Raw genomic sequence first — 25,724 nt, forward strand, 5'->3', positions numbered from 1 at the left:
GCATGGCGAAACCTTAGAAGATGGAAAATTAATCCTTAATACATTTACTTCCGAGTATCTTTTTGGACAGAAGTCAAGATATTCATGAGACAAGTATTTTCCACGAAAGATGCAAACATACAAAAACGATTTCTATCTATCAGGTCTCTAGAGAGAGATTATATAAACAACGAAAAATAAAAAACATCCATATTGCAGAGGAAAATAAGCATTTAATAAACAAACTTCATTACTCACAAGGCGAGGATAATTTGCATAATTAGTACATATATTTCCTAAATTAAAGTTATTAAAAAAAAATGTTAAAAACATATATACCAACACACACATAATCTTTGGAAGAAAAGGCAATTTTGATAGTCTTACTTTAACAAATATTGCTAATGGCCGTTTGTTATTTACAAGAGATTATGAAGGAAATGAGCAGCAGGGGAATAAATTAAAGGTTACGCTATCGTCAAGGTAATATTTTGCTTCAAATATATATATCTAAAAGCCTGGACCAAATTAAGCCCATGGGTGGAACAAAATATAATATTGATTAGTCTTCAATATATTACTATTGGTATCGAGAGTGAATTTCAAACTGATATTTTTCTTACTGTCAACCAACTAATGAATAGGTGTACAGCTAGTTTTGGGAATGTTCAATAATTCGCCACAAAATTGTCGACAGTAATTACAACGTATTACCCACAATAGAAGGGTTTGTCTAATTTCAATAATTAGTTGAAAGAAATACAACTGTAATTTCCATAATGCATGAATCAATTACATGCATATTGCTGTCCATGCATCATTCTATTATTTTGTCAACATACGAGCAACATTTACGACACTATGTCTGCATTTGTCACGTTTTCTTCGTGAAGGGAACTATCATCCATTAACGTAAAACCAGAGTATTCTGGCAAGCTGTTTATCATAAAATCCTTCATATGAATCCGATTTTATATCACTGCAACTCATGGCGGCCATCATGATCCGCTCGCGCTTTCTATTCATTTAAGGGTGATGGCGCTTTGTATTATTACGTATTATATCCCCCCAGATGAACAGAACTGTCTGCGGATCGACACCATTGGCGGCCATAATGTACTTGAAGCCCCCAGTAAGAAATTACCTGAGAAAACAGGTAACTAAGCTGAATTGGTCTATACTTGCGTATGAAGAACCAGGAATCGCCACTTCTTAAAATTCCGTGATTTTATGATGGAAAAATAATGAATTGTTGATATATCAAGAAATCGGATTAAATAATAACCGGCTTGCCCTACGGGCGACGTTATAATGAAATCAATAAATAACATTCTATTTTGACAAGAAATGCGCTACAATCAAACAAATTGAAATCAAGATAGAAGTGGTTGCCATAGAGATGGATGACGCGCCTCCGATGTATTCCCAGTCGTATTTCTGGAATCTGGTCTTGGTAAGCATCCATTCACGAGCATTGCCTGATAGTTTTCCTTCTAACTGTTCACGAATCTGTTTGTTGTAGTTGTTATACCACTCCAACTGTGGAAGGGGGAAATGAGAAAGATATATTTAAGAGAGAAAAAAGTTTCCAGCATATTAAGCTGGTGTCAACATAGCGTTATCATTGACCTACAAAATAAAAATTTGTTACTATATTTTTTTTCAAAAGCCAAAAGAATTATGTTCCCCTCAGGAAGGAAGGACCTAATTCCAGAAAGTCAAGATAGCATCCCTTCAAAAGAAATGTCGACAATTTTATCATTATTTCTCATATTGATATATGTTCTAACCAAATAAATTTTAACTGGACAAATGGAGAAAATATGTTTTGTTTCCCAGTAGTAATCGAAATTATTATCAATTACGGTTTTGTTTCTGGATCTAACTTTGGGCGTTAACCAAGTTAAGTAATGCCATGATTCCTTACCTGTTTTCTCGTAAACATTTCGAAGTTAATCAAACGGGGTTCAAAAGGCACAAAAGATATAACCTCGAATTCAAAATACTCCTCGCCGTCCTGTCCGTACTGCATGGGACAGAAAACATTTTATCGCGGGTGTAATCTCAATCTTTGTCACTTTGTTTTTACTTTGTTTTACATTAAAGCTTGTGTATAGTTTTGGTAAATCCACCAAAATGCACCTATCACTATTCCAATTCACTGCTAGCTAATATGAATGGATATGCCCTATAACAGTTATGATGTGGAGGATATGAAATGAAAATATGTTTTACAGGATAAATTTTGCGATTTTACATGGAAATTTAACTTGATCGGGTCACCCGATCAAATTAAAATATCGGTGTGTTTTTGGCTTTCAATTAAATCCTATTCCAAATCATGGAATGGGCTGAAACTTTCAAGATATGTTCTTTGTCTGTAACTTTTGGATATCTCATCACTAAATTTATAAGATAAGTGCTTGAATGCCCATTTTGTTAATTCAAAACAAGCATCGCCGAGAGAGGGCGCTATATATCCAAGATTTGAATATTTGAAATTTTCTCAGAGAAGTGCAGTTGGAAAAATATCTAACGGTCTCTACGCTTCAGTAAGACTGTCATATTAGATGATATTCGATTATCAATCACATTATTGACCCTTTACCAAAGCTATACACAGGCTTTAAGAAGATTAAAGACATTACAAAAACAATAACAAACTAATATATCCAATACAATGCTTGCCATCGGTGATTTAACATTATATTTTGGAAAAAGTTTTCTACTAAAAATGTCTGATAGTCTCAGATACAGAAAATGGAGATAAGTAAAGCATTAACATGTAATTCATTAACATAGTATTCTGCAGAAAATGGAAAGCAGTCTGTGCAAGGGATTGGTTTATTCATGTTTTTATGGTGTATCTAAATTACAGATCTCAAAATGATAGATAAATACATAAATAATGGATAAGATTATTATACTGTACATGATTCGCCTCCTCCGTTGTTGTAGTTTGCCTGTACAATGACTGCGTTTTTATTGATTTATTACGGTAACTATGAATTTGACAATAAACAGTGCCCAAAACTCAACAACAAAGTGCATTCCCTTCGTTGTAATTGTTTTAAAAATGGTGGTTATCATCTTTCAAAATCTAACTATACGACTGAAAAAGTCCCAAGGGCTGACCACCAAATATTTTGGTTTTATGTGAGAAATCATTCTGAACATTACAGCCATTCAGCTTAAAGAGGTATTATTAATCCTTATGATAGACTTTAGTATAACTCTTCCTTTTCAGACACATGCTTTGTTTTAGACAAATATACATGCATATTTCGTTATAATTCACCACAACGTATTATTGTTATTGTATTATGTAAAAAAATATATACATATAAATGATAAAATTCGTAATAATAGCTTGATTTATGTAGCGTCTATTTCTCAAGAGAAAGCAACGCACAACTGTCATTATCCCGGCTTTTGATTTATCTTGCATTTGATTGCTTCATTGTAAAGGAAATGAGATAAAAGTCTTAAATTAAAAAAAAATACATCTAGAGAATTACCGGTGTCTCCGACGGAACCACCCGCAAGGCGTTTGTTATCCGAACCCCGAAGTCTTTGTCAGTTGTACTCTCTGGATCTATGTTGTAATAACCAGGTCCTGTATGGGTGATTTATGGGAATACAAACTTTTTAAAACAGAACGGACTAATTTCATCTGTTTATGTAATATCTCATGTGTGTGGTCAGCCATGTTTTTTTAAAGATATTTAATTGACAAGATCTTCGTGTTAACAAACTCAACCACAGCTGTAAGAGACGATAAAGAAACAGAATTTTTACCAACGTTGAATCTTGTGAAATAACTTTCTACCGTAGATGTATAGGCGTTAATATTTCAGGAATGATCAAACAGATTTCCAAAGGAGATCATAATCAGCATGAAAGCTGTTGAAATTTCCGTTTTATTTTGGCACCAGTGGGGGAATAGATGACGCAAAAACACTTGAAAACTAATACTGGGTTCAAATGAAACTCTCCAGACCTCGTTAATTGGAAATTGATAAAGGAAGGAAAGATATTAGAATTACATCATGGCATAATAGTGGGGTACACAAACATATACTGGATCCTGTCAAAAGTTTGACGATCCAAAACTTAAATACACTGCAACTGTGACTATTGGTGAAGAAAATCAAATACTGAAACTCGTGAATTGATTATTGGTGACCAAACAAATACTAAAACTCGGTAACCGACTACTGTTTAAGAAACAATAACTCAAAATGCTGAAACTTGTCGATCGATGATTGGTGACCTAAAAAAAAGGACTGAAACTCGCAATTTGAATACTGATGAAGAAAAAAATATGCTGAAACTCGTCAACCGACTTCTGATGAAAACACTGAGCTGGAACTCGTCAATCAAATTTGTTTGAGAAAAACACAATTCCGAAACACGTCAACCGACTATTGAAGACAACACTATGCTTGAATTCGTCAACCGAATTTTGGTGAAGAAATGCACAATGCTGAAACTCGTCAACCGACTTTTGTTGAAGAAATGCACAATGTTGAAACTTGATAACCGAATTAGGTAATACAATGCTGAAACTCGTCAATCGACTACTGACGAAAACACTATGCTGGAACTCGTAAACTGAATTTTGTTGACGAAAAATACAATTCTGAAACTCGTCAACCAACTATTGAAGAAAACACTATGCTGGAACTCGTCAACCACTTTTTTTTTAAGAAATGCACAATGCTGAAACTCGACAACCGAAAATTATTGAAGAAGTGCATAATGTTGAAACTCGTCATACGACTTATGTTGAAGAAATACATAATGCTGAAACTCGTCAACCGACAAATATTGAAGAAGTGCACAATGTTGAAACTCGTCAACCGGCTTATGTTGAAGAAATACATAATGCTGAAACTCGTCAACCGACTTTTGTTGAAAAAATGCATAATGCTGAAACTCGTCAACAGACAATTATTGAAGAAGTGCACAATGTTGAAACTCGTCAACCGGCTTATGTTGAAGAAATACATAATGCTGAAACTCGTCAACCGACTTTTGTTGAAAAAATGCGTAATGCTGAAACTCTTCCACAGACAATTATTGAAGGAGTGCACAATGTTGAAACTCGTCAACCGGCTTATGTTGAATAAATGCATAGTACTGAAACTCGACAATCAAATAAACCCAGCAATACTGAAACTAGTCAACAGACTATTTTTGAAGAAATGCAAAATACTGAAATTGGGTCAACCGACTTCTGTTAAAGAAATACACAATGCTGAAACTCGTCACCCGATTTTTGTTGAAGAGATACTCAATACTAAAACTCGTCAGTCAATTTTTGTTCAGGAAATGCACAATGTTGAAACTTGTCAACCGACTATTGGTGGTGAATTACAAATACTTAAAGTCGTCAACCGACAAATGAACAATTTTTTAAACTTGACAACCGACTACTGATCAAATGTTGAAACCTCTCAACCGTTTATTGAACAAATACTAAAACTCGTCGATCAACCCTAAAAAATTCTCAGTCGCGTCAACTTACTATTAATTTTCACAAATTTTGTTTGAAATATTTGTCTGTGATGTAATGAAAATAAACAAGGTTTGTACCATGCTGCAGCTGATCAAGGCCAACAAAACTTACCATTCGAAATTATCATGTTTGCATGAAACGTTTCATCTAGTGTGTAATCTCCAATATTGACGGGTTCTGAAAATGAAAAGAAATTAGAATGGAATGAACAAAAGTTAAACATATTGACAGGAACCTGTAAAGACAAATTAAATTGCCTCCATGATCACCAAAACACAATTTGTTATCATGGTATAGAGTTAGCACTCTTGTATTAAGAAACTAAGAAAAACCTTAAGATTACAAAGATGGCAAAATAAATATACCCGCCTCGTCTTCAACGCTGATTATTATACCCCCATTGTTCAATTACTTAAGTTTAAAATGGCAATCCATACACACTAGATTTAATTATCAATATTGCGTTTTAGTTTATAAAGTATTAAATGGATTATCCCCTCCATATCTCAGGAGACTAATTACTTACCGTCATAACATCTACCCTACTCGACATGTACGTACCAATCAGTTATACCTTCCTAAGCCCAAAACAGATAACAAAAAACGTTCCTTTCTCATATATTGCAACCAAACTTTTCAACTCCCTACCAATTCATATTCAAACATCCCCTTCTCTCCAAATCTTCCATAGACGCCTTAGGAAACACCAGACCCATTGACCAAATTTCTATGTAACCATAAAAACCACTGTCTTATCATAATTTTTTTCGTTACTTGTAATGATTTTTTCCCATCATGCTCTATCTTTGTGTTTATATATTATTTTCCTTGTTTTATACACATTCAATTTATTTTTTGAAAACCGTTGTCTTTATGTATTTTCATTCACTGTTTTATTTCTATATTTGTTATGTTTATTATGATGTTCATTTTGACGGGGCTCCCTTGTAAAGCACACCATTTGGCTTGAATGGGGCAACCGTGTCTTTTAAAGAAAACGTGAATAAATGAATAATACTTTTTTTTTCTTTCCGAGCCATCTTCATAATACCTTAGGGGTGTTAACTTTACAAAAGAAAGAAAATTTACATATGAATTTATTTAAAGTTTTCGGTGTTTATTTTACACGCTATATTCTTTTCTAACTGGAATTCATATAACATTAGTCTTTTTTACTGAAATATGTTCGATATGTCATGGGTCCCGTTTTATAAAAAATTGCAATAAAATCTTAAGCAACTGAAATTCTAATAGGCTGAAAAAAAATTGTCATAGAAATTGTGAATCTGAACCCTAATGATATTGCTTGTGACTTATAGTCAGTGGGGCGCGCTAGCTTTCACAGGGAGTAGATTATTTTTTGCTGACCCCAGAATTTGGTAAAAGCACTTGGAAATACATATGTCTATAGGGGTAAGCAAACTCGGTATACCAGTGCTTAGCCTCGGGAAACTATCACGGTAGGGGAAACTATCAGGGCAGGGAAAGTGAGATAGTGACCTTACCATAATAAGGCAATTTCCAGTAACGACTGCTGGCCATAAACCTCGTTCATCCCTGGTTGACTGACATCCGAATAGTGTCAAATTATCCATGAAAGTACACAATAATTTCCTTTAAATGAGACTTAGGTACTATTTAATTTGATTTAGGTTACTTTTCGGGAGCTTTACCGGATGATTCTGTGGAGTTAAGACCCCACCCTTTCCTCCTCTTATACAAAGTTACAACAATAATAACCAAAAATGGAGAATATATTACTTTTTTTATACGCACCTTCATGCACAGTAAGAAATTGTCCTAGTCCGTAGCCAGTGGGGTGAATATAATCTAATCCCACTTTCCATAGATGCTGACGTGCCACAGCATCGAGGTCACGACCTATACCGATATTGATGGAATCAAATAAATTGATATATCCGAATACATAAAATAGAAGTAACATAACAACATATCCATGACAGAGATTTAAATGGTTAATGGTGATAAATTACAAGAATTTCAACAAAACCATTACGAAAATTAGAAGACATATGTGTTTTACCAATACTCTCACTGTATTGGCCACTTGCTGTAATTATTATCATTATCAATTTTGCATTCTATTTATAAGCACATGTGTAATTAGATATAAATAATGTGACATGTGTGTCTAAATGTCTTTCAAGGGCATGAATTGACGGAATGCGCAATCGGTTTTGAAAGCGAGCCATAGCACAGTTCCATCGAATGTGTCTCACCCGAGGGGAAAAGCATACTAGATTAGACAGTTTGTTCCAGAATATATATTTGCTGTATGTCTTTCTATACAATTTCATGATATCGATATAAAACAAAATGGCACATAGCTTACCATACACATTTGCTCGAAATGAGGCATTACACAAGTCTATATGACCAAGGAGAACTCGTGTATAGATTTCCTGTAAGATATGGTGTTCGAAACAGAGAGAGAGAGAGATGACGGGGAGGGGGCATGAAGAATAGAGAAAACGAAATAGAGTTTATGTGATTGTTAGAGAAAAGAAGAAGAAATGGGAAAAGAGGAAGGGGAAGAATAAGAAGAAGTAACATAAAAAAGGGGGGAAGAAACATGACAAGGAGAATGATACAATGACGTCAACGATGGAGAATGAGATGATGATGAACAAGGAGAAGAAAGAGAAAATTTCTTAAATAATGTTCACTTTTGTTCGATATCGTTTCGTAATTGATTTTTGTTTATGTCTGTTAAGAATAATTATGTATCCACGAGGCAATGTGAAGTTTCGCAGATAGCAAAATTGTTGTAGAATGTCAATGCTTACAAATATTTCTCAAATACCGAATCGAGTCCTGTTGTGAATAAATACAAATAAAATCAATATAAAAGGGCAAAGTTACCTTCTCTAGCATTGTTGGTTCCTCTACTTCATAATAACGGGACAGATCAACTTCCTTGGCAAAAAAGAACGCCCGTGAAAGGGAGGTGGTCCCTTCTCTATTAAAAAAAAGAAATAAACGATTAGAACATTTCAAAGTTAAGAACACTGAATATGAACCTCAATCGTAGAAGTGTCGTAGTGTAGCGGTTCTGACTCTCGAGTCGTAAACGGTCATGTATTTGAATCTCATCGCGGAGTAGCATCCTTTTGGCAAGGCGTCAATCAACTTTTTGCCACTCCCCACCCAGGTGTTAAATGTGTAGGATGCGAAAGCCTATACGCAGTACGCCTCGCAATCAAGTCGTATAACTCTTGTTGGAATGCTCCCAAGGGAGTGGAGGAAGTGTATTATATTGTGTGTAGGCATGCTAGGATCCGATGACCCGGGAAATAGTACATACGTAAAGTGCTTAGAGAGGTCGTTCTGACGTATTAAGCAGAAAAATATTATTCATAGCTTCGTTATCATCGTCAACCGACTCGTGTTGAGGAATTGCATATTGGGATAAGGGATAATTTGTTGGATTTTGCTTGCGATACTAGAAATTCATTACTTTATTTCACACTAAAATCATAACAAAGGAATACATAAATGAGAAGATAAAGGCCCATGACTTTTCTGAATAAACAGAACACGCAGGACATACATAAATAACATACATTGCATCAAGGTCTGAGACGATAAGGCAATTGGATGAAAATTGAAATATATAAAGTGAATATTTCAAAACAACCTGGCGTGGGACTCATGTATTCAAACTTAAAACCATGCACTCAATCTGTTTAGAGCATGACATGAATAAAGGAAATATTTACCTGTACTGAGCACCGATGTCGTAGAGGAAGATCTGTCCGGTTGTAATGGGAACACGATCATTCTCCTCAGGACTGAATGAAAATGATACATGGCAATGATGAAATCATTATGGTGCAATTTTATGTTTTTATTTGTATGATTTGGATATAAAACAACGTACGCATTTAGCATTTTCTATTTTGATTTGTTTCGCTTATTTTATTTGTGAGGCTTTACAAATAATGTCCTACCTCCTTTATGCTGTAATTTGTATGAAAAGAAAAATATATCATATAAAAACGAAATTAGGTTAAACTCTTTGTGCTTATTCAGATGTAAATCATTGCACGGTGTACACAAATCGAATTCAAGTAAAGCATCTTGTTATGTATGTATTGCTTCGATTTCTTGTCCAATTTTTAAGAATTCATTCTTCTTATTATCTTTCAAAATTTTTGTTGGTGTGTATTGAATAAAGGATCACTTACCGGTAATAATAGTCGGCACTGTTTGGTCCAAATGCCGATATAGTTTCATAGCTAGGATACATGTACGACTGCTGGTAGCTTCAAGGTAAAAGGAAATCATTATTTTATTTTGAGAATAGCACGACACTTCTCAGTAAGTCAGTTAATTAGGGACTGTGTTTGCATTACGTATACCCCTTATAGGGTTTTTAATTTATCATAAACATGTTCACATTGTTTTCGTGTTGATTACCAATGAGCCACCATCATATTTTGGTAAGACATAAATAATCATCTGCCACTCTTCACCCAGGATCAGCCTATTGGTTCGGTGTGAAAAACTGTCTCCAGTCGTACTACCACCCAGGGAGTGGAACGTGTGCTCTTTAATATGCAGGTTGGCTAAGGTTCCTGATCAATTATTCGTGATTGATGACTTCAGCAATTAGAAATGATAGGTGCTATAAAAGTGATACTGTTTTTAAAAACCATTATTAATTCCTTTATTTTTGTGGTCAGTTACACCAGTAACAATAATTATAATATTACCAACATGCTTATAGCGCATATCACTGCCAAACGCGTCCTTATGCGTCTAATTGGATATTAATTAGACAGATACACCAAAAGTGTATCAAATGAAATTCATTGATGTGTTGCTTATGACAAATAAGGAGTAAAAAAGAATAAATATTTTAAAACATGTTTAAAAAATTCAACTTACTTTCGTATAGTCTGCAATCTTTCTGCGGTCATGTATTCCGTCAAAACTTCCGCATTCCCCTCCTTGGGGTTCTATTGGAAACAAGAACAGACAGGACAAAGTATTTTCCCCGAAAATTAAAAGAAATTTACTTCACGTATTGTCCAAAATCCATTAAGAAACGTTTTACTATAGAAAAATCACAAAAGCTCGTTGATGTATTAAATAAATCTTATGAGTAACACGAAGGGATATTTTCTTCGATATATAATTAGAAATTCCCGCTATCATTTGAAAACATGCATGGCCTATCACATAAAAACTATATTAAAGTAGATTTCTGTGTATAATATGGCCTTTAGATGACGTCATGCATCCTCAATAAAATGGCCCATTACACGATATAGTTCTACCACACAACACTTCCTTTTAAATACTTCTACTCTCTCCTCATTCTTTCTCAGTTGCTTCCATTTCTCCTCCTTTTCTTCGTTCGATCGCTTGATAATAAAGATCAAGCAATTATTTATTTATTCATGCATGTTCACACTGTACAATGTAAAAGAATACACAGATAATATATGAATGTATATATGAAACACACGTAAATAATGAACATACAAAGGTGTTGCAACATATCATCAAAAGATCGTTTCTGAAATAGTGTCTATGAAATTGCTTTTACCTTGTCAATGTAGAGTATAGCATGGAATGGTTACAGACAACAACTATATCTATCGAACATTCTATTAGCCTAAACGCAATCTAACTCCTCTTTTATTGAATTCTACGATGAATCTTTGAAACTGTCTAATTAGCAGTTTCATTCAAATCGTCTGAATTTCTTACTTACATTCATATCTTCTAATAAGCCCTGCATCCATGTTACCATCTCTATCATTGTTGACGATTCGATAAGCTAAAAAAAGAGAATATTGATTCCCTAAATTATTGATCAAACATTTAGTCATTTGATTATAAAATAAGAAAAGACAAGCCAAATGTATATAACGCGCAGGTGTTCTACCGTGCTTCGATACTCCTAGTGCTTATGCTATAGAAAATAAAACAACACTGAAATGCTTCTATGCGCACATGTGTCTTCTATAACGATAAGATAAGTTTTTGCAACCACTATGCAGATGCTTTATGGAACATATAGCCCATCATGACAAAGCAGACTTTGTCGAAAATGGGTGAATCAAAACAGCACAGTCGTCCTGGAAAAACGTCATATTTGGAACTTTTCGTCAACTCCGAATCTTGTATAGGACGATATGCTGCACCGGTTCATCTTAATCTTCGACAAAGACCTTTAAGCTGTCCATTGTGGTTTGACGGGCATTTCCAACAGATTTGCTATGTTGCAGAATCTGTCCCAGTTGTGATTGCGAAAACTCGCTATTCAAAACGCCTCAACAAACGCGACCATACTTCTTGGGAGGTTTGTTCTACAGTGCGTATAAAAAACGGGACAGATTTGAAAAGTCTATAAAATTTTGGTTTCAAATTATGATTTCAATATTTTGGTGTCAATACGTGCTCTGGAGTCTTATCTTTCAAATGCCATTAAAATAATTTAGTTTCGTTCATGCTTGAGCGAACACGGAATGTTTTTGTCTGGGGTATAAAAGGAGGCTTGCGCAAAAATGGCATAAAATGATAAATATGATGGTCGGACTTCTTGCTAATCAGTAGACTTCTTCTTAACCTTTTCATTATCTTTGCCATAATTTTCGAATTTATGCGGTCAAAATTCATTTCCAAATCTTTATATTTGCTTGAATAGTTCTGTTGTTGTTCCTTTTTAATATGTTCTCTTTTAGCTTTGAATATTCCTTCTTTAGGCAAGAACATTTTTTTATACCAAAGTGTGACAGAGCGTGGTTGTTTTTTTTCAAATCCTTTCATTGTGTGCTACAAAGGTTATGGTGCCTTTGAACAGTGGCATACTGAGGGTGGGGACTCGGGGTGCTCCCCCCCCCCAAAATAAAAAATTATGACCAAGGAAAAAAGTAAAAAGGAAAATAACAGAAAACATAGAAAGTGAAATATGATATAATTTTCTGAATATTATGTCAAAATCACAAGATTGGATATTTAAATAAAAAAGTGGAAATTTTCGGTTGCTCGCTTCACAACTTTTTAACACATTTTACCCGATCTGCCATATGTTGCTCCTTCAAATTGACTCAATACAACATTGCCATTGAAAGACATAAATCCTTTCCTGTTTGTCCTGTCAAGCAATTAATTAAACTTGGTGAAGGATTCAATAACCCCTTGAAAATAGAATTCATTCATGTCTTTTATAGGTACCATAGCATAATTTGTTTTACCTGATAATTATCAAAGGTACCACAACATAATTTATTTCACATAATAAAAGGATTTGAATAATTACAAATTCTCCCAATTGATAATGCAAATCTTCTTACTTGGGTTGACAAAAAGTCTCTTATTTTCTTACTTATGAAGGAAAATTCAAAGGTAAAAGAAGTTTAAATGAAAAACAATATAATTCATGGAAATAAATAAAGTTGTAAATGAAATATGAAAGCATAATTCGAAAATTGTGGCAAAGATAATGAAAAGATTAAGAGGAAGTCTGCTGATTAGCCAAAAGTCTAATCATCAATTTTCACATTTCTGCCATTTTGGCGCAAGCCTCTTTTTGAACCCCCGACAAAAACGTCCCGTGTTCGCTCAAGCATGAACAAAATTTATTTTTTTAAATGGCATTTCAAAGATAAGATCTTAGAGCATCTATTAACATCAAAATATAGATATAATGATTTGAAACATTTTTTTTATAGACTTTTCAAAACTGTCCCGTTTTTATTATACGCACTGTATAGCATAGAATTTGAATGCACCGCCCGAACGAGTCGCCTTTGTTTGAGTGAAAGGTATTTTCAAAAGGAATCGAAACGATTGGAACTTCGCAGGTTATGTGATGCCTCCTGTATTTCACGGAAATCAAGTCTAAAAGAAAATTAGGGGCTTGGCCATCCAAGGTTTTATCATGTTTACAGACCAGTAAAAGTATCTTGAATATAATTCTACAATAAACAAGTTACCAATGCAAATCTTTCAGAATTTGGGTGATATTATGTGAAAACTTTGATACTGTATCCCTACCTCCCAAAATCATTCAAAGAAGAAATGTGTATTATTTCAAAGAAAAAATATTGTCGCAGACAAACCCTGAACATGTCATACATTTTTAATCTACTAAAGCAAATAAAAGATATTTTCGTATCTGATTTGTAAATCTTTTTGGTATCTTCTTTATATATCAATCACGTGAACTTCATATTCAAATATTTCTCTTACCATTGCTTCTTTCATGCTTTCCACTTCTTGTTCATTTTTGATAGCTTTCATTAAAAGAATGGGAGATGGTTCCATGATGTATTTCCTCTGCAATGGAATTAATAGGGATAGATGAAAAAGAGGCAATGTGGGCATTGTATGGATTCGAATTGGAATTCTTCTCCTTCTTTTTCTTCTTCCCTCCCCTTCTTCGTTTTCTTCTACGTCTTCTTTTTCTCCATCTTATGAATTTCCCTCTTCTTCTTTTTCCTTTATCTCTTCTTCTTCTTCTTTTTCTTGTTCTTCTTCTTTTCCTTCTTCTTTTTCTCCATTTTCTTCTTTTATTTATAGTCCATAGAGTAGTAGCATCCTACTAAACTATACCACCAAAATTATGTTAAAGCATTTATCAAGAATAGTTGAGCATCAAACCCTCTTTTCTTACAATTCGTTGCATTCATTCTCATCTGTCAATATACCTTATATTGGCATTACTTCTTCAAGGTGCAAGGTGAGAAGGAATAGGAAACAAACACCAAAAAGTATATATATATTAATCTATAAATGTGCTTACGTCATCATTGTTGACCTTGTTCATGATAGCATCGTAGACAAAATAGCTTGATGAATTACTGAACCAGATTTTCTGGGAGAAAACCAGATTGTTCGGTTCAGTCAGGTCGTAATAGAAGGAAGACAGTCCCTTTGCTACGATACAAGTTGAGCGACTTGAGCCTGTCAATTTAAAATCATTTTTATTATCTCTATGCTTGATATGGAATAAAAAACGAATATGAAATCAAAGATTGTTTGCAAAGTTATTCCCTCTTATTATTAACCAATCAAAAGCTACATGAAAATTCATCGGATATCATTTTGTATAGATCAGATATCCATGTGTATAACAGATTATTTATCAGAAATTAAACTGTGTAAACGATCATTAAAGTTGACCGGATATTATTCGCAATAAAACTGACAACGATGTAAATGAAGAGTAATGAACCTCGAATCAATTACCATATAAAAGCATTCCGATTTTGTAAATCCAGAACCAAAAAATGCTCGTATTCATTCAAACTCGATGGAGTCGATTGGGCACTAAAATAAGTCCTATACAGATTCGCCCATTACATGTTATAAACTTATCTATATTATTAATATATTCATGAAATGAAGTACATTGATTTGTTTCATATTAATATGGTGATAGTATAACTGGTAATATATGACATGATGGTACGGATGACACATGTACGCTCTTACACCCGAAAGACATAGCAGATAATCACAAACCCATAACTTACCGCCACACTGTTGGGAGTCCAGGTCCAAGTGTTGACGAATTTCGGGATACCGTTCTTTATCTAATCTCACTCCCGAATCGTACAAGTATAAGCTATAGCGACGGAAGATGGAGGGATATAGAAAGGAAGGATTAAGAAAAAAAGAAATATGATGAGAAAGACATGAGAAATGAATGAAAGAAAAATTTTATTAAATTTTATATACAGATTCACTTCTGTGTTTAAAAGTCTGTAAAAGTATCCGCTATTCAGGTGTTCGGTGTATGGCTTTGAACTAATAAATTTCATTAATAGGTAGGTAGCTTGAGAACAATTCATGGAACATGATTATAAAGACCCCCGTATACATGCATGTTTTCGCTTTGTATAAATACCGACACTGTTTAACAGTGCTTTCGTCATTGAAAACTTACTAAATATAGCTGAATCCAACCACTGCATATGATATGAAGAGAGGGTTATAAGGAACGTCTTCACCACGGAGGTTAAAGAGCCCTGAAGCAAGAAGGATCGGAAAGGGAAAGTTTGATTAATTCATAATGAAATGATTCATTTTCACAATATTCGAAACATATCTGTATCAACGTAATCATTTCAGTATTATACTTTGATAAGTAAACTTGGACCCTTCCGAGTTATAAATATCTAATCAACATCATTGTAATCACCGTCATCATCTATCATCATCATCATCATTACTTTCATCATAATCATCATATCCACCACCACCTCCACCACCAGCACCACCACCATAATCATCAACAACACCGTCATCATTACCATCATTTCTTTCCGTATAATATCATTTTATTTCATTTATTTTACGGTAAAACTTAAAATAAAAATGCGTTAAAATATACTGTATAAGACCTACGTTAGGGTCATCACCAAAAACGACGATTGGAAGTATACAATGATACCTCAACCGTCATTTTTCACATCGTCACCTTCGTCATCCCCCTCATTGTCATTATCTCCTTTGCCGTCGTCATCACCGCAATCACGATCTCCGTCATCAACACCATGACCCCAATATCACCATCGCCATCACCACCAGCAGGCAGCTGCACTAACGATCACCACCACCATCGCCATCATCAGCAAACTATCATCACAACGAGTAGCAGTATCACCACCTTCATCACCACCACCATCACCTTAACAACCACTTCCATCACCGACAACACCGTCATTCTCACCAAAAACCATCACCACTACCACCACCATAACCGAACCCCGTTAAAATCGGACCATGGTATATTGTTGGATATACTGTGGAATTTGAATGTTTACATGCAATCTCGTCAAGTCCTGTGATAACGAGTAGATCGCAGTCTCTCTCGGCCATTATCTGTCGAACATTCTTAAAGTTCGGTTGATCAGGCATCTCTTGGAATATCTTCTGTCTCCAAGTATATCCTAAGGAAACAACATGGAAACATCAAAACTACGGACTGGATGATAGAAAATAATCAATAATTTCATCAAGAAACTGCTGCCGATATGTAGGATTAAAATTCTATGAAATAAAAAGCTCTATGATAATGAATATCTGTTTTAAAAAAAGGTATCAACAATGCACATGGTGTTGTAAATGTGGGACCAGTCTGCCTACGACAAACAACAGTAAAGTTATTATTTACAAGAAACTGCATACAAGGTTTGCCATATATTTTCAAAAATTAATTCCATCTCTCATGTAGGTTACAGAACCGGATTCATTGTAAATACAAGAACATAAAGACCCAAATGTATTTCAACCTTTTTGTTTGGTTTGGATATTTTTCTTTTCGTGTTGCTTACTTTTTTTTAGATGTTCAGGCCATCTCAGTCACCTTTAATGATTTAATTTGTTTTGATTTTGTTTCAATATCTTTTATCATATAAGAGAGTGAAGGAAATAGATGGAATCGCAACCCATTTAAAGCTTCGGCCTTTGTCAAATCGAGCATTCGGCTGATTACCGACCTGCAATGTAATCGCCCTGAACCTCAAGCTTCTCGCCCGGGTAAGGGTCTTTCTCACTCTCAAGATCTTCCCATATGATGTCCACCAGGTTGTGTTCGTCGTCGTGGGTTCGAAATTGCATCGACCGAGTCTCGCGACGGTTGGTGTCCGTCAGATCGTACCAGTCCCCTAAAGAGGATAGAATGGAAAGACGGGAGAGGGGGTGGGGGTGTGAGATGAAAAGAATAAATTGAAGAGAGAAAAGTCGAGGAAGGGGGGTATATAAAAAAAAAGGAGTATGTTAATTCAAAACACATCTATATTGACAAATTAAAAACTACATTCACATTTAATTCTAAATAATATAAAAATGAATCATTATAGCATAGAGTTCGACTGGGGTCGACTTTCACTAATTACATCCATAATCTATCAGATCAATCCCTGTTGGTCTAATTCAGAGACAATTTATGGACCTATTAGTCTTTCCGATGAAAAAAAATCAATACTACATTCTAAATATGAATATTTAATAATATAAGTATGTATAGGTATTCATTTATTGTCCTTTCCGATATATATTTTTTTAAAGAAAGCTCACCCTTAATTTCGCAACTTACTGTAAGGCATGAGGCGGGGATCAAAACCGACTTGGGATCCGGCTGGCATACCGGCTCCGGGTATGAAATTGATGTCATCCGGATCGGTTGTCCGATCATCTCGGATCAGCCATTCCCATGGAGTTAAGAAATCATCGTCACCTGGAGGAGTAGAATATAACACACGCTTCTTAAAATTGTAAATCATGAATAGTCATCAATCGAGCTGGTTTATTTTCATTTGATCTAAAGCAGATGGCAGAGATCCACTTTCTAGATAGCCCATAAATTCGGTCTAATTACAGTTTGGTCTACACTGGACTTAATTTAATATCGCCTTAGTCTAATGTCCAGTTGGTCTAGTTTTTTCTTTGTAGACTTACAGGGAATTTGTTTTTTTTTTTATATATTTATATACTTTTTACTATACTCGTAATATACTTGTTGTTTTATTTTGCCAAGTGAAAATTTGCCTCACTAATACTTCATTTAACCATATATTCTAAGTCGTGTTTGGCCAAGTAGTATAGCCGAACTGGAAATTAGACAAACTGTTCAGTATGCTAAATGACAATTAGAGACAATGGCAATTAGCATGATTAGAACAAACGGTTTGGACGAACTACATGGTAGTGTGCCTGAATATTAGACCATTTGGGATGAGACCAATGATACAATGGCAAACAGACGATATGAGTATGCGTAGACCGGTTGGTAATTTACCATCTACTGTAGATTAGGGAGAAGAGGGTAAAGAGCAAATGCCCTCATGATTTGTCATCAGTGGCGTACAGATGGGGGCCTTGGGGGCGCTTGCCCCTCCACAATTTTTCACGACCAAAAAGAAAAAAGGAAGAAAAGGAAAGAGAGAATGGTTGAATATGATATTATTTTATGAATATTATGTAAAAAATTATGACAACATTTGATTTTTATAATAAAGATGTCGAAATTTATTCTCGGTTCCCTAGCTCACAACTTTTAATAATTTTTGCCCGATACGCCTTACTGTGCCCCATGTTTGCCATGTAGGCCTAACGATAATGTTGGGTAAAGCTGAGTGGGGAAGATGAGTTAAAATTGAATAAAAGCAAATCAATCAATATCACAAGAAATATTTAAATTAGATTGAGTTAAAATCACGGCAAGTGACTTCAAAAGCAATAACCTACCGAGGATCATGATTTCCCAGTTACAATCTAACTGCTGCTGAGCGAGTAATTCAAACTGAGGCTCTGTCCATATCGCATTCCCCCATTCTAAAGTGACGATGGCAAAACCTTGAAAACAAAAGGAAACAACACTGTTAAAACTGCGGTGTTAAAACTAACACCAATTTGTGCTAATAAAGGACCACACCCTGAGGTGTTCAAATTACACCCTAGAGATTAAACGTAACACCAAAGAGTGTAAATGTAACAACAAAAGGTGTTGTAATAGGTGTAAAACTAACATCACCAATTTAACAACGGTGTAAAATAAGTGGTGTGGTCCTCTATGTACACCGGTTAACACCACAGTTTTTGCTGTGAAGGTTTTCAGAAGTATAGAGGTCAAACAGGGTAAAAATAAATGAACACTTTAAAGAAGCGTTGTTATTTGGTTAACCTATGAATATGTTTTCACTCATCATAGACAGCTTATAAACTATAGGCTACGAGTATCATACGAGAATGACGAGATATTAAGGAAGTACAAGGTTAAAGAAGGGGCACATATTCAGGATCGTGAAATCTTAATTAAGAAAGTATTGACTGTATTGACCATTAATGTATATACAAAGATAATTTGCCAAATCCCCGTACCTTGTTTCGTATCTTTTTATTTATATTTCAGTTAGATTATTGAGAACTCCGGTGTTCTATTAATATGATAACTTTGAAATATCATTTACCCGATTTGGCAAGGAACAAAGGTTATGCAAAATGATTGAGGTGATAACAGGGGGGCCGACGGCTCACAAAATGGCCCAAAATATAATCATTTAGATGAGCATTAATTCATTTTAGTATAAAGATACCCCATGACAGTTCGACGTAAAAAACGGTAACATAATCTTTTCAAATCGTGTTTTCAAAAGAACAAATGGAATTGGAACTTTTTTTGGAAAGAGATACTACAAGTATGCATAAGATGTTAGTATTGTTTGAATTCTTTTGTGTAATTTTTGTACAAAGAGAACGCATAAAAAAAAACATTTAGAAATCAGTGGTCACTACATTGCTGAAATATTAATAAACAAAATACAAATGAGGTATATAAATAATATTATTGCACTATTATGAATATATAGAGATCATTTTTCCTCTTTTAAAGAAAGAAATTGATGGGAATGACGTAATACCTCCTGTGCCGTTGAATCCGGACATGAAAAAGAGTCGCCTATCGGGATCAGCTGGGTACTCGCTCTAAGAAAATATTAATAAGAGGATTATGTAAGCATATCTTTCTGTACTTTTAACGAAATGTCATACTGGAAGCAACTTATGAGGTGCAACTTTGCACTTTTTAGAAAGATGGGTGCAAACTCGTACCATTAACGGTGTTTTCTATTATTTATTTATTCATTTATTTATTTATTTCGGTATAAAAAAAAAACATTGCACATAGCAGCCTTACGGCTGAATTGTGTACAATTTACAAAGATACAAAACACAAACAATAGTTGATAAAAATATAAGATAATGAAATAAGACATACATAATTAAACTCTGATCTATAATCAATGAATCTATGATTTAACAAATGAATTTACTAATGAATATTTTATGATATAATTCGAAATGGTTGCATTGGGATGTCAAATAAATATGCCATCTTTGATATAATTCATGTACCCATTAATGCAAACCAATCACATCTGTTGCAATAATTATATTATATGAAGCCAACTGGTCTGCGTGTATTATACGGCCATTTTTTTTTTTCGGTGCAAGTATATTATGTTCTCTTCCAATTACATGTTTATAAAAGACAGTCCCTTCCCCTTCCCTCATTTTTTATAAAGCATAATCAGCCTATTTGAAAGAACATCGTCTGCATAGGAGAGAACTTATTCACCTTCAGGAAGACAATGACCTGATTGGCATGATGGGTGACACTTCATAATTATGCTCAGTTCACCGGTCTTAATATCCCAGAGGGTATGGGGTTAGAGTTGGGGTTGTAGTTAAGTGTTTGGTTCAGAATAATGCAAAGATGAGGATATGATTTATTTAGTTTGGGAGGTTGGATTTATGTTTGTCTCAGCGAGCAGATTTTCCATCGACTTGGTGAAATAGATCAATCCAAGAGTCCGTTTGACTAGCTTGTTCACAGCAAAAACTGTGGTGTTAACCGGTGTACATAGAGGACCACACCAGTTATTTTACACCGGTGTTAAATTGGTGGTGTTAGTTTTACACCTATAGGTGTTATTACAACACCTATGGTTGTTACATTTACACTCTTTGGTGTTATGTTCAATCTCTAGGGTGTTATTTTAACACCTCAGGCTGTGGTCCTCTATTAACACCAATTGGTGTCAGTTTTAACACCACAGTTTTTACAGTGTTATATTGTTAGTCACTAACCCCGTGTGCATCATATCCTGGGATGATATAAGCCTCGTACTGGAATAGATTCGTCCTCATCTCTGTTCTCAATCGGTCCAACTTTACATCGGAGATGACGGTACTTGGTGGATAATTCTAGCAACAATGAAAAATATATAAAAAGGAATTGGAATAACATAAACAACATGCAGGCGGATCCACCATTTACCGAGGGGAGGGAGGTAAATTTAAAGAAAAAAACATGGATAAAAACACACACACAAAGGTTATTACCACACATGTATAGGTGCCGGAAGCGGGGGGGACACGTCCCCCCCTAAATTTTAGATGGGGGGGACGGTCCCCCCTAAAAATTTTTTTGATAACCTTTTTTTTTTTTTGCTTGTCAATTTTTTTTCCTGCGTCCCCCCCTAAATTCACGTGGATACCACCTGAACAGTGTGTTGTCCCCCCCCTAAAATTTAGGTTGATGACCTTTTTTTTTTTTTTTTTTTTTTTTTTTGCTTGTCAAAAAATTTTGGCCAGCAACGTCCTAAAATTTAGGTTGATACCCTTTTTTCGGAGCGCTTGTCCAATTTTTTTTTACCTGTGTCCATCCCAAAAAATCAGGTGGCCACCCCCTAAATTTTTTGGCTTCCGCCGCCAATGCACACATGGGATGGATACTTCCTTTACACACACTCACACACAATCACACGCAGTTTATTTTATTATCGCATCAAGATAGAATAAACCCACGAGTCAAACAAGATGAGTGAGAGCAAGACACTCAATATGGGAATCATATACGCTAAAAACTTAGTGAACCCCATCAGATCTTTCCTGCTGAGTGTTGAATCTATGTATACAACACTACAATGTCCAGCGAGTCCACAGAAACAAACTTTATTGAATGAAATACTTTATCACCTGACTTCTCAATTAAATCGAAAAGTTGGCAAAACCTGAACACTTTCAAATATGTTCATTTTATATAAACCCCTCTTAAAAAGTTTGGAAATCTGATCTTGATCGATAATCCCTCATCGGTTTTAGTATTAATGTGTGATTGAAAGCAATGAATAGATCTGTTTGAAATACCCATGCATGTTTGTTTGTTTGTTATGTGTTTGCTTTTGCAGAGGTGTGTTTGATTCCATGTTAATGTTGGTGTTAAGGTGCATGAAAACAAAATAAACCGCTGAGAAACTCACTCATTACCACGGAAAAAAAGAACAGTGACTTTCAATATTGTGTCATTTTGCAACATTTTAATTTTGACCTTGCCCCACATTTCAAGGTACTGCACCTCCATGTAAACCCGTACCATGTAGGGTACTATTTCAAAGAGAATTAATGATCTTTTGAATATCAAATATGCATTGCGCAAATTTGGGATTTGGGAGAAATTAATGGCCAAACTCAGATTTCCAAACTTTTTTGAGTTTAGAAATATTTGATAACAAATAAAATGAATCACTAACCGGTGGATTAACATCACAGTTTCTGACATCAAGGAGTGCTCTCTTTCTCCTCGTTTTGATCTTCCGATCACCAGCATGAGTGTTGCTGATCAACAGAGCTATAGTGAACAAGATAATTATTACACAATTTGTGAAGTATGTTGTCATTTAAAAAAAAAATATGATATTCCCAAAATGATGTAGAGATTTTTTTTTTTTTGGGGGGGGGGGATTTATCCTACACCTTCAAAACTGTTTTGTTTTAAGAGCAGACGAGGTTGCTATTTTTAAGGAGATAAATAGATTCTTTTTAAATTCGTCTGATTAATGATAATTTTTTTATATCTCAATCAAGATCCGTGAATATGATAATACTACAAAGGAATCACTAAACCCTTGCCCCAAGATGCAAAGTTCAATTATACATTCCATACCTGTGATGACATGTACTCTATACTTTAAAACATATACATAAAACATACCTACAGAAGTCTTGTGTAGGCCTACATACAGTGCTTATTAGCTGAGTGAAGTAAAACATAGGGTCACATTACAAAACAAATCTTCCTAAATAAAATATTTAAGCACGGGATAGGGCCTACAAGGTACCGAACTGATAATGAAGTAATTTTTAGACGTATATATCTCTTTTGAGATATCATCCCAGAGACGAATAGAAATTGAACAAAATGTCTTTTGATGTCATATATAATAGGCGTATGGGCTAAAATGACATCGTAAATGATTACTTACCGGCGACCGCTACAAAAGCAACGAACTGCAGCTTCAAAGATGCCATGGTTTCTTAACCATATAAGAAAGCAGAAATTATCCAGTTAGAATTTCCGATATATTTGGCTTGTGTCATTTGCCGTTAGTTTTGAAAAACATTTAGCACGATCGAGTACAGTACGTCTGTCAGCGTGTGTGCACCCTATGATTATGTTCAATGTTATTTTGCTCCCGACGCGCGGGTTAATAATTTACAGATAAATCAAACAAACCCGCTTTTTTGATGGTTGGGGACGGTTAGGAAGGTGGTACAATCTGTGTATCACACTTATTTGATTATTATGATTCATAATAGTCTGGAACGAGAATAGTGGGGATAAATCTTTCCCCGATTGCAAATTACGCGTCGTTAATTCACATTTTTATAATGTCACATACCGTGACAGGCGAGTCTTTGCCAGGAAATAACAAGCAATGATCATTTCTATATTTTCGGTGTACATTAATTGTACTATTAAATCCAGAAGAATATAAATATTGTAATTTTTTGCACGACCCCCCCCTCCCTCTCTCAGTGCAAAGGTGTATATTGATATAAGAAAAAAAAATGGGGTAGGACTCTTTCCACACTGCAATCTAATTAATATCTTTATAATTCCGTATTAATGACAAAAGGAAGAAAAGCCCCGGTCATAGTATAGGTAATGGTGGGGCCTAGTTATTTACTGGGCAATTGTGGTAGGCCCAAATCGAACGTTCGCGGGAGGATACTCATTGTCCCCATCCCCTCAGTATCTCGGCCGTGGACAGCTTTTCTATCACCCCCCCCCCCCCACATCGCAGCAGTGAAGAATAGAGGAAGTCGTTATAAGAGTCGAATGCATAGAATAGTCATGAAGGTGCTGAAGATGATATGATGGTGGTAGCGATAATGATGATATTGCTGATGATGACGATGATGGTATTGATGACGACGACGACGATTATGATGTTATGGATGATAATGATGCAGATGATGACGATGATGATGGTGAACATGATGATGGATATATTCATTCATTCATTTCCATTTCTGGTAAAAAAACACACATTCAAATACAAATATTTACAAAAAGAAAACATATGAATATAAATACCAAGAATATGGGGGAGCCAGCAGAGGCCATTGGCCTTTCAAAGGTTGGGCTCCAATACCATATTGAAACATACATAATATAGAGAGAGAGAAAGGGGGGGGGGGGCGTCGTTTATGTCTGAATTGTGATGGGTAAATTACATAGTACTTAAAGGGGAAGTTCACCCTGAAGAAAACTTTCTTGTAAAAATAGCAGAAAAAATAGTAAAAAGTATTGGTGAAGGTTTGAGGAAAATCCGTTAAAGAGTAAGAAAGTTATTAGAGTTCAAAGTTTTGGATTTGTGACGTCATAAACGAGCAGTTGTCCCATGTGTTACGTAATATAAAATGCATAAATTTCAAATTTTTTATGGTTCCTGATGACTTAATTTTGTTTTCTTTTCATGATCGGGTGTGAAACGATTTGTCTATATTGATATACAAAAGATACAGTGAAAACCATTTTCAATTTTCTGAGAAAATTACATTTAATTGATTTTTTACCATTCGCTATGTAGGAATGCTGCTCGCATATGACCTCACAAATCAAATAATTGAAATTCTAATAACTTTTTAATTATTTGATGAATTTTTCCCAAACCTTCGGCAATATTTTTCATTAATTTTTCTGCTATTTTTACAATAAACTTTTTGTCAGGGTGAACTTCCCCTTTAAGATTCCTTCATGAGATGCATTTTATACTTTCGTTTAAATGATATTGATGAAGCTGATGATGATGATGATGACAGTGATGGTAATAATGGTATTGATCATGCTGAAGGTGAAGATGATGACGATGTTTATGATGATAATGTTGTAAAAGTGGATGATGATAATGATTATGATGACGGTGATGATGGTGATAATGACTTAAAGATCTAAGCCGCGTATCAAAATTTGTTCTTTACGTCTGAGTATTTTTGAAATTGCTGTTAATTTCTTTGTTGCTATTTTCAAAATACAATTTTGAAATGGAAATTGTCGTCTATAATTTCTGATAATGAAAAACATGTAATTAACTGAACTCACACACGTGAGGATTAAAGGGATGGTCCAGGCTGGAAATATTCATATCTCAATAAATAGATTAAAAAATTCACAAAGCAAAATGCTGAAAATTTGATCAAAATCGAATAACAAATAATTAAGTTATTGAATTTGAAAGATTTGCATTATTCCGGTGAAACAGTTTTTGGCATGGCTTCATGAATATTCAATAGGTGTGCTGATGTCATATCCCCACTTGTTCTTTTCTATTTATTATATGAAATTAGGTTTATTCAAACATTTTCTACCAGAACTAAAACAGTTGGATTGACAACT

General features: G+C 34.7%; 1 protein-coding gene across 1 annotated transcript; it reads right to left on the reverse strand.

The window, feature by feature from the left end:
* Positions 1 to 598: 598 nt before the first annotated feature.
* On the reverse strand, positions 599 to 23,737 carry LOC121414113 (xaa-Pro aminopeptidase 1-like). The gene is made up of 23 exons (XM_041607176.1): positions 23,308 to 23,737; positions 22,576 to 22,673; positions 21,131 to 21,247; positions 19,903 to 19,966; positions 18,731 to 18,838; positions 17,580 to 17,720; positions 16,981 to 17,148; positions 16,306 to 16,431; positions 15,426 to 15,507; positions 15,013 to 15,104; positions 14,280 to 14,440; positions 13,727 to 13,813; positions 11,244 to 11,309; positions 10,412 to 10,482; positions 9,709 to 9,786; positions 9,241 to 9,312; positions 8,384 to 8,480; positions 7,854 to 7,923; positions 7,277 to 7,381; positions 5,612 to 5,677; positions 3,498 to 3,595; positions 1,907 to 2,005; positions 599 to 1,518 (listed from the first exon to the last, which is right to left on the reverse strand). Exons 1-23 carry the CDS (start codon positions 23,351 to 23,353, stop codon positions 1,312 to 1,314), a joined length of 2,319 nt encoding a protein of 772 aa, XP_041463110.1. The 5' UTR covers positions 23,354 to 23,737; the 3' UTR covers positions 599 to 1,311.
* Between the last annotated feature and the right edge of the window lie 1,987 nt (positions 23,738 to 25,724).

This window comes from Lytechinus variegatus, chromosome 4 (genome assembly GCF_018143015.1).
Source record: "Lytechinus variegatus isolate NC3 chromosome 4, Lvar_3.0, whole genome shotgun sequence".
NCBI classification, from domain to species: Eukaryota; Metazoa; Echinodermata; class Echinoidea; order Temnopleuroida; family Toxopneustidae; genus Lytechinus; species Lytechinus variegatus.

What these genes read in the sequence shown, in the direction of transcription:
- LOC121414113 (XM_041607176.1), bottom strand. Translation starts at nt 23,353, where the DNA reads ATGGCATCTTTGAAGCTGCAGTTCGTTGCTTTTGTAGCGGTCGCCG. An exon ending in CGGATTCAACGGCACAGGAG is followed by an intron (nt 18,839 to 19,902) that starts GTATTACGTCAT and finishes TTTGTTTTCAAG; the next exon opens with GTTTTGCCATCGTCACTTTA. An exon ending in AACCAACAATGCTAGAGAAG is followed by an intron (nt 7,924 to 8,383) that starts GTAACTTTGCCC and finishes CATATCTTACAG; the next exon opens with GAAATCTATACACGAGTTCT.